This window comes from Cynoglossus semilaevis, unplaced genomic scaffold, assembly GCF_000523025.1.
Source record: "Cynoglossus semilaevis isolate Cse_v1.0 unplaced genomic scaffold, Cse_v1.0 scaffold3836, whole genome shotgun sequence".
NCBI lineage: Eukaryota > Metazoa > Chordata > Actinopteri > Pleuronectiformes > Cynoglossidae > Cynoglossus > Cynoglossus semilaevis.
Window position 1 is genome coordinate 1 of NW_007585222.1, and position 9,662 is coordinate 9,662.

At 42.7% G+C, this 9,662-nt stretch overlaps 2 protein-coding genes across 2 annotated transcripts; both read left to right on the forward strand.

Moving 5' to 3' along the window:
- Positions 1 to 26: 26 nt before the first annotated feature.
- On the forward strand, positions 27 to 3,270 carry LOC103398971 (brevican core protein-like). Its single transcript, XM_008337734.2, has 3 exons — positions 27 to 390; positions 477 to 611; positions 1,048 to 3,270. Exons 1-3 carry the CDS (start codon positions 188 to 190, stop codon positions 1,610 to 1,612), a joined length of 903 nt encoding a protein of 300 aa, XP_008335956.1. The 5' UTR covers positions 27 to 187; the 3' UTR covers positions 1,613 to 3,270.
- LOC103398972 (adenylate kinase 8-like) lies at positions 2,803 to 9,453 on the forward strand. The gene is made up of 9 exons (XM_025053925.1): positions 2,803 to 2,860; positions 4,345 to 4,382; positions 4,467 to 4,551; positions 4,864 to 4,913; positions 5,072 to 5,182; positions 5,323 to 5,391; positions 8,417 to 8,498; positions 8,612 to 8,683; positions 9,131 to 9,453. Exons 1-9 carry the CDS (start codon positions 2,803 to 2,805, stop codon positions 9,364 to 9,366), a joined length of 801 nt encoding a protein of 266 aa, XP_024909693.1. The 3' UTR covers positions 9,367 to 9,453.
- The last annotated feature ends 209 nt before the right edge of the window (positions 9,454 to 9,662 follow it).

The following is a 9,662-nucleotide window of genomic DNA, read 5'->3' on the forward strand; positions in this document are numbered from 1 at the left end:
AGAGTGAAGTGAAGTTGAAAAAGGCCTTTTGCAAAGTGACTTTGGTCTCATATATGACTCAACAAAATGCAGATTTTTTTTAATTGCGGGCCAAAAACTGACCCAGTAGGTGGTTCAATCCGGCCCGCTTGATAAAAAAAATGAACCCCTCCATTTGTCCAGTTACAGCGTGATAAACGTGTTTCTTATGTATGTTCTTCAGGAGGCGTCCATGCTGCAGTGCAGCGTGGGTAAAGAGCACCAGCGTCTGAAGGAGGGAGAGGTTCAACAGCGACAGAAGCTGGAGGCGGCCAGTTACAGGATCTCAGACCTGGAGAGCCAGCTGACAAAGAAAGACCAGCTGATTCTGGATCAGAAGAAACTTTTGGAGGACACCAAAGCCCAGAGCAGGTCAGTGTCCTGCCGCAGTGGTCATGAACGGAACTGCGACCAAAAGAAGGAAAATACATCTTTGATATTGTGTTCGGTGTTTTCAGAGCGGAGCTGTTGGCCTGCGAGAGTCGCTGTGTGGCTCTGAGAAGAATCACCCAGGGTCTGCAGACGGAGATGCTCCAGCTCTACAGCCAGGTTCACCTGGACACGCGCAGCCAACCGCGGGATGTCGTTGGCAGGTAGATGGGGTTTATAGGAATCATTATTATTTATTAATATTTAATGAAATATAATTTTACAAAAAAAATATCCTGAACATGAAGAGTATTTTTTGTATTTTTCTTATTTCCAAAATTTACCAAGTGGGCCGGATTCATCAACCTAGTGGGCCGTTTTTGGCCCGCGGGCCGTATGTTTGACACCCCTGACTTAAATGAATGTGATAAATATATATATAGGAGGTCTGTCCGCCCTGGGGTTCATGACGTTTTTGGTCAATTTAACAATTTTTTTTAATTTATCTTTTCGGCAAATTCAAGTACTTCTGTAGGTAAAGTAACTGTCTGCGCCAGAAGTACTTGAAGTACTTGAACTTGAAGCGGCGTCAGACAAACTCAGTCGCAGTTGTTTTTTGGTTCGATGTGTGATTTTTTTTTTTCTTTTCTTCTCCCTCAGGTCAGACAGCAGTGCCATGGCCGTACCTGTTACACGGGATGAGCTGAAGCCCCGCCCCTCCTCCAGCTCCGTCAGCATCATAAACGGAGCGGTGGAGTCTCTCTCCACCTCCCCTGTTCAACTACCCTCCTGCTCGTCCTCCCCTCTCTCTCTGTCCCCCATCGACTCCCCGCTGACCGTCGGCTCGTTCCTGGAGAAACAAACCAGGAGGCAGTTCCGGCCGACCAATCACAGCTCGGACGAAGAAAACGAGGACGAGCCGCCGGAGAAGACGGAGGAGGAAGAGGAGAGGGAGAACGAGGAGGAGGAGGAAGAGGACAATAATGTGGAAGACCAGCTAGGGAGTCCTCCTCTGGGTCAGGAGGCAGAGGAGGCCTTCCTGCTCCTCAAAAGTCCTCAGGTGGCTCCTCCTCCTGGTCAGGCCGCCGCTCCCAGCCGCCCCCTCTATAAACCCCCGGGTCGTCTGTCGGGACATGCCCCCCCCACAGACCTGACCCTGGCTGTCCGACAGAGGAGACAGGAGCTGAGCATCATGGACTACAACGAGAAGCTGCCGGAGTTCTGACCGCAGACTGCTACCTGCCTGGTGTCCAGCAGGTGTCAGTCTGCGCCTCACGACGTCTGAATGAAGTAACTTTGAACACAACAAACTGTTTTCTGTCATTTTGGGGGTTCGCTGGTGACACAAAAATTTTAGGTGAATTAATTCTGAGGTTCGCCCGGAAAGCTAATCAGCCAATAAGCTTCAAATCCGTCTAAGGTTAATGAAAAAAAAAAAAAAAAGTTTCTAGCTACGATGGGGACAAAGTCCACCGCGGGGTTAATAGGAAATTCACAGAAAAAAAAAGTGAAAGGTCCCCAGTTAGCTCACTAGAAGTAGCATTATGTGCTAAAAGTTAGCTGCTGAGAAAGGAAATAGTTTCCTGTTGAATGCCTGGGCTTTCTTCTTCCCAGCATGCACTGCTTCTTCTGCTCAAATTGAAGAACGCAATTATACCAAATATGAAATGAAAGTGTGTCGGTCATTACGAGAAATACTTGGATGTTGTCGGATGCTAACATTTAGCTGAATGTTCTTCAACTGGAAACACGGAGCTCCACTGGTGCCAAAAAGAAAAAATCTGTGAAATCCTGTCGATGGAGTCCAAATATTCCCCGTGCCGAATATTTCTCACTCGATGCGTTAGAAGCATCGGAACACAAAGTGTTAACAGAACGTCGGGTTAAAGGAACTGAACGGACTGTCGGTGGTAGAGTGGGCGTCTCTGTGTGGGCTGATGACATCATCGTTAGGTCAACCAAGTCATTGGTCAGGCTGGTGGGAACTAAAGCTGCTAGAGGTCATGACCTTTGGGGGTTGATGCAATAGAGATTTCTTTCAAATCCTTCAATGATTTTTTTTTTACATGTATGACTCTGGGGAAAAAAGGGAAATCCTATTTGGTGATTTTGGTTAATTTCAAAATTAGTCTCAAGATCTCACTCCTCTTTCTCAAAAAAGAAGGTAGATTTTCCCTCTGAAAGTTTTCATGTCCAACGATCTTCATTTGACCAGCGTCTGGTTCTGGCTTTAATGGCTGATGAATGTAAAGTGACGTGAATGTTTCTGTACTCAGACCACGTGTCCTCAGGTTCACAGCTCAGGAAACCTATGTCTTATTTCAGGTCAACCAGCTGTTCGGTCACACAACTGTGATTCTGTATGTACGCTGATAACCAAAAATATCAACTCCTGACGTCAGTGTGTGGGTAAAGATGTCGACATTTACACCCCTGGGGCTGATGTTTGTATCAGGGGCTAATGGTGCACACAGTAACTGTCCTCTGTTTTTGATGCAAAAGTTGAGACATTAAACATTGAGAGAATTGTCATTCAAATGCTCTACGTGGAATCCACTGAGTCGCATTTCAAAAGATTGACTGTAATACACAACTTCACCACCAGATGTTGCCAAACACCTACACACTGGCATTTGAATTAAAAGCAGTGACAGATGTGTGAGCTTATAGTCATTTTTGCAGCCCCCCCTCTCCCCTAAGATGTGATGACAGCTGACGTCAGAGTCACGGATGAACCGGAGGATTTTTCTTTCTTGTTTTATTGAGGGCTATGTTAAAAAAAACACACACACACAAAAACAACAACGAAATCCTGCCCTTGTCTGTTTTCACCTGCGCAATACTGTGAACACTGCCAATAAAGATTTATCCAAATCAAACCTCCACACTGAGTCTGTTTAAGTTTGAATTTTACTACATGGGAAATAAAACGAATAAATAAATGAACGTTTATTTATTTGTTTTTTAAATTTAAAACAAAAGTCTCTTTTGTGACTATTTTAATATGCTTTATTCTACGGTGACAGTTCTGAGTAGAATATTAGAATAATAAAAATATCAATTTTTATATATAATATATAAAGGTTATATAAGTGTAAGGTATATATTTGTGAATAATCCATCATCCGTCTGAAATTCAAATTTTAAGAAATTAAATTCATTTTATGTCGGTTTTGTTAGTGAGAAATTCCACTTCCGGTCAGTCCTGGGTCGTAGACTAGGAATCAAACCAACATCACTAGGTTAATTTTCCTCTCTTATTATCAAACCCAAAAACACGACTATTTTTTCGATTAGCCTCACCTGTCTTAATCACACCCTTCGAGTAGGTGTCGTCATTATACAGTGCATATTCGAAACGGACTTAAATAAAAATAAAGCCGAACCATCGAGACCTGTGTTCGAGTCTTTGACTCGTTGTTTCCAAACGAACCGACCAATTATTGGATGTTATAAGAGACACATTCGTAACTAATAAACGATTAAAAGTAAGGTTAAACTCCCGTCCCGTATCGCCCTCTAATGACGCACTTCCTTGACGACCAGCGCACCCCATAGCAACCGACCGGGAAACAGTGAGTAAGTCGTGTTTGTTTGATGATACTGTCGAAAATACTCTCAATTCTACACTGATATATCTTTCTCAAAGCTAAAGGCGTCTCTGCTAAAACTACTAGCTGCTACGTTAGCCTATCAGCTACATTCCAAGATTATACGCGGGATATATATATAAATTATTAGAATTAACATCAGCTATTTGAACGAAATAATTCCATTACAACCAATTAATTCACTTTCTTTAGAAGTCGAGCTAGTAAAACTAAAATTTACCGTAAAAACGAAGCTTTAAATTGACCCGAACTTTTGTTAGTTATTTTTTCCCGTTTCTTCAAATTGAATTAATCACGAAAAGTTTTCAGACATATATTTGGGGAAAAAAAACCAGCAATTTTGCAGTTTACGCAGACAAACATGGCGTCTTTCAACTCGTGCAGGTAAAAAAAAAAAAAATTAAAATAAATATTGGGTGCAGACGTGTAGAAAGTGGAAGAATGGCGACATCTGTGTGTGTGTTTCAGAGCATGGTGTCCAGTCTGATTGTCGACCAGCCTGGAGACCCGGTCCTCCACCTGATCAGTTTTCTGCAGAGGAGTAATCAGAGCAGTAAGTCATGGACAGCCACTAGATGGAGCTGTGACTCCACACACAGTCCGTCAATTATTGGGTCACAAAGTGGGGCCACGTTTTCTCAACGTTTAAGCCGTGTTTTCGCCAGCGGGCGCCAGAGCAATTATGGGAAGTGAAAACAAGCAAAGCAAAAAGAAAGGCAGGTGCGAAACTCTTAACATACATGGGGAAGGAATGGGGTAGATTTGCGCCACCTACAGTAAGAGAGGGGAATGACAACAACTCCAGAAAGACAGTAAGTTTGTAGTAGTATGAGGACATTTGATCGTCCTTCTCTGTGGTTCTCAGTTCCCAGGGTCATGCTGCTCGGCGCCCCGGCGGTTGGGAAACACACTGTGGTGAGTTTTACCTCTGACAGTTTAAAATGTTGTCATTGTTTATTTAGCTAATTATCATTAGCGTCGCTCTTAGCGCTAAATGTCTCTGTTGAATCATGGAGAACAAACATGTGACTCGTGACTTTTCTGTTCTCCCCTGCTGACACTTTGACTTCTAGGCCAAAAAACTGAGCACGGAACTGAATGCCGTTCATGTGACCGTCGACACTCTGATACAGGACCAATCAGAGCTGGGGGAACGTGCTCGTCAGTACAGACTCAGACAGCAGGTAAGACCAGGAATAACTGGCAAACACAATAAATATATATATATACACTCTCTCTCTCTCTCTCTATATATATATATATATATCATATATATTAACATATATTAATATATACTGTATATTTGTCATGTTTGTTTGGTCAGGAGCTTCCCGTCGACCTCCTGGTTCAACTGGTCCAGCAGAAACTGAAGGAGGTCGACTGCTACAACAAGGTGAGTTTTCTTAGAGTCAAGACTCGAGGGGATTTTTTTTTCAGTTAGCTTCTTTTGCGATCAGACGTGAGTCGACTTCACCGTTCTAGGAATGAAGACTCTTCTCGAAAATTCTGTGATGTGTTTGTTGTGTAACAGCTGTTGATAAAATGGCCGTCCTGCCTCTTAAACGGTTTATCCAATCACCATGCAGAAGCCAAGTGCCCCCTCTTTGCTCCTAGGCCTACAATGAAGGTCAAGTGTAAAAAATAAATAAAATTGTACTCTATTGATCCCATATTTGGGAAGGTATTGTATTAGCACCAGATATGTTGTTAACAGGCAACCTAGCGAGCAGTGGTTCTACTGGGTATTGAACCCAGGACTCTTTGTTCTTTGCATCTGCGGCAGGCATGCTAACCACTACACTAAGGGACCGTGTCGTAGAAGTGACATTTTTTTTTGTCCAATCAGCCATCACAGTGGACAACCCTATCCAGTGCTGCCCTATTCAAGACCATGAAGCTGAGCTTCAACAGGGTTTAATATGCACCACTACTATAGGAACACATGGGGGCGGAGACTCCCACCAGACGAGCTATAATTAATGGCTGATTGATTGATGCAATTATATTATTAAATGAAATGAAATGTCATCAGACCTGGGCCATGAAGTTTTTGGAACTATGGCATCACCTAGTGGTGTGAATGTAAAAAAACATAAGATGTTGTTGAAAAGACGATGTCGCGTCAACGACGATATAGTTGAAATCTCTTGTTTTTCACTCTCGTCTCCCTCTTTCGTGACCTCCCGCTGACACGATAATAATTAGCGCTCTGGTCGGTGCCGTGTTAGACTACGATTCCCCCAAAGGCGGGGACGGGCGTGGGCCCATTTCCCCGGAGAGCACCTGATCAAACCGCAGTGTTGCTGTCACAGCAGACGTGTTATTCTCAGTTGTGCTCATCCTCTCTGCTGCTCCTCATTAGCATCACTTTCCGTTTACCTGTCGCCGTTGATCGGGACCAAAGGAGGCGCTCTCTGATCACTCCGAGAGAATGAAAGCCAGAGACGCCGCCGCCACAAACAAAAACAAACCGAGGCTCGCGGCTGCCGTCGGGTGACTGACGTGTCAGCAACCTCTGCTCACGTGTCTGCTCTGCCGCTGGATCACAGAAGAATTTAAAGTAAATCTGCTGAGTCTGTCATAGGTTTTTCTATTTTTTAATTTTTTTTCAGTTTTTCTCAAACACTTAGTTCCATGAACCTTTTAAAACGAAGTAAATGTGTTTTGTTTCCTTCAGCTGCCTCTATTTTCGTATGTCAATGAAACAACAGCAGATATAATAATTTCCTGATTTGAATTATGAAACAAAAACATTAGGGATTTACGATAATATCGCCGACTGACATTATCGGCCCGATTTTAGCATAATAATGTAATATCTGTAAGAATCGTTATCGTTTTTTTTTCCTCCGATAATGAAAACCCGATAATGCAATGCCAAATGATGTCTGACCTATAAATAGTTTTGGGGGAAAACAGCTGCATATGAAAGTGAAAGTCACTAGATGGCAGCATTGCAGCTCATTTAATAAATCTATTGTAATAATCAGGGGATTGTATGCAGAATGTTGGTCCCAACAACTCATACAGTGGTTTGTACAGATAAATAAATAAATATTACCAGGCCTATATCGGTATCGGTCGATATCGGATTCGGAAATTAAGTGTTTGGGCAATATCGGCATATCGGATATCGGCAGAAAGTTAATATCGGACATCCTTAAAAAACATCTACCTGCTGTTAGCACGCCACAAACAGCACACCTCAAAATGTGACCTCTGCATTTTAACCCATCACCAAAGTCAGCAGGGGGCAGACTTGAACCTGAAACCTTCCGGACCTTTACCACTAAGCCACCACTGCCCAAATCTGCACCGACCATGTGATCGTTACGTTTTAAAAATTATATAGTTTGACGACTTATGAAAACGAACGCAACATTTCTTTTATGAACTGAAAAGTGTGACCTGTCGATGATGTCATCATGGGTTCAACGTCCCACGATGACATTATCCATTTATATCTCCGCTCTGTGTTCGCGTCCCGGCACTTATACACTAGTCTCTGTCAGATCTGAAGATCCTATGGTGTCGCTGCCGTGAGAGCCGCGGGCTTGCGTGGCGGTGTGAATAGACAGGCAGAGGATGATTGACAGCCTCCATTTGAACCCCGCCCTTTCCTGTCACATGAATTTCTGCCCCTGTCCCCGTCTCTGTCTCCTCCTGTCTCTGTGTCTTTCACCGTGGACCTTCACTGGACCTTCAACTGACGAAGCACGTTCTACATCAAACCACTTCATTGGGTACATTCGTCCTACCTCACCCGGTAGCCCCCCCTGGTGGTGGTAAAAACCAAGCATCAGCTCCAAGAAGGAGGAGATTAGGTTTATCTTCAGGATTAACACAGGAGAAAAAAAAAATCCAAATCCGATCATCTCGACAGAAACATTTTAAAAAAAAGAAAAAAAACCAAATATATTTGTTCTTGCTTTATTTATAATATATATATTTTTACATATTCTAATTTACATATTTATTCTTTGTTCGTATTCTTCTAGTCCTCTAGGGAAAAGGAAAGAGTCTGACAACTCTGGTACAAAAATAATATATAAATATATATAAATAATGTATATATATTTATATTTTTTTTTTGTATTTTTTTTTCTTCAGAAACAGCTTTGTAGTTATGGAAACATCAGGTTCTTCATCTCAGGACCACGAACAACCATTCACACCCCTGACCCGGGAATCAAACCAGCAAACTATTCTTTAAATTCATCATGACATGACCCTCTCCGTATTGTTCAAGTCCTAATAACTTTGTATTAAATACAACATATAAAATAAATATATATTTATATATATAAATAGAATATAATAAAAATAAATAATAAATATATAAATATAAATATATATGTTTTATAAATATACTGTAAAATAACCAGATATATTAAATGACTGTGTGTGTGTGTTTACAGGGCTGGGTGTTGGAGGGACTCCCACAGACTCGTGTGCAGGCTCTGGGTTTTCAGCAGGCCGGGGTCATCCCTGAACATGTTGGTGAGAACACGAGAAAGAGAAAGTACTCGGGTTATCAAACAGTACGGTGTACTTTTATAAAGTACCTGGATCATTGAGTAGAAATGTGAGTAAATAAACTCTGTGTTATTCAGTTTTCCTCGAAGCTCCTGATAACGTGTTGTTGGACAGAAGGAAAGGGAAACTGATCGACCCTCTGACTGGAGGTGAGTCCAGCTACTGCGGCCGGTATTATCGGACCGATATTAGCTTACCTATGTAATATCTGTAAGAATCGATATGGGATTTTCCTCCGATAATGAAAACCCGATAACGTAATGCCTGGGTTTTGCCAAATTATGTGTGACCTTAAAAATAGTTTGGGGGAAAAACGGCTGTACATGAAAGTGAAAGCCTATAGATGGCAGCATTGAAGCTCTCATTTTAGTGTTTTTAATAAATAGGGGATTGTGTGCAGAATGCTAGTGTTAGCAACACAAACATTGTTGCTAACTATGGGGGGGCATGGAAGAAAATGATTGCGAAACACTGCCTTAACCCATCATCTTAGTGAGCAGGCGGCACTTAACATCCTCAACCACTAGACCTGCCCTGCTGCATCGGTATCGGTTGATATCGGAATCAGAGAATAAGCGTTTGCTCTGTCTGTACAGATGTGTACCATCAGACCTTCATCTGGCAAGTTGACAGCGTCGTCGCTCAGCGACTGGAGAAGGACCAATCCCCGTCGGAGAAGCAGCACGTGGCCGAACTCCAGCGTTTTCGCTGTGAGGTCACAGGTCTGAAGGCAGCCTATCAGCATGTCCTGAAGGTCGTCAACAGTGACCAACCGCATGATGACGTCTATCAACAAGGTGCAATAAAAATAAATACCAACGGTTCAATCTGACAACGGTCGTAAAAACTGAGCGAACACAAACCGTCCGGTTGTTGATCCTCCAATATGCAGATGATACGATAATCTATGTTTATGCTTCAAGTGTTTCGGCTGTTTGTAGATTTGTTTCCTGTTGACTGACGACTATTTGTTTTTAAACCCGTCTCGTTTCAGTGCTGGCTTTTGTTCGCACACGCAAGCAAACCAGAACTCCCCGAATACTGCTGCTGGGTCCACCTGGATCAGGGAAGAGTAACCAGGCCAGACGGCTTTCAGACAAATACAAGATGGTGGACGGTATATTTGAC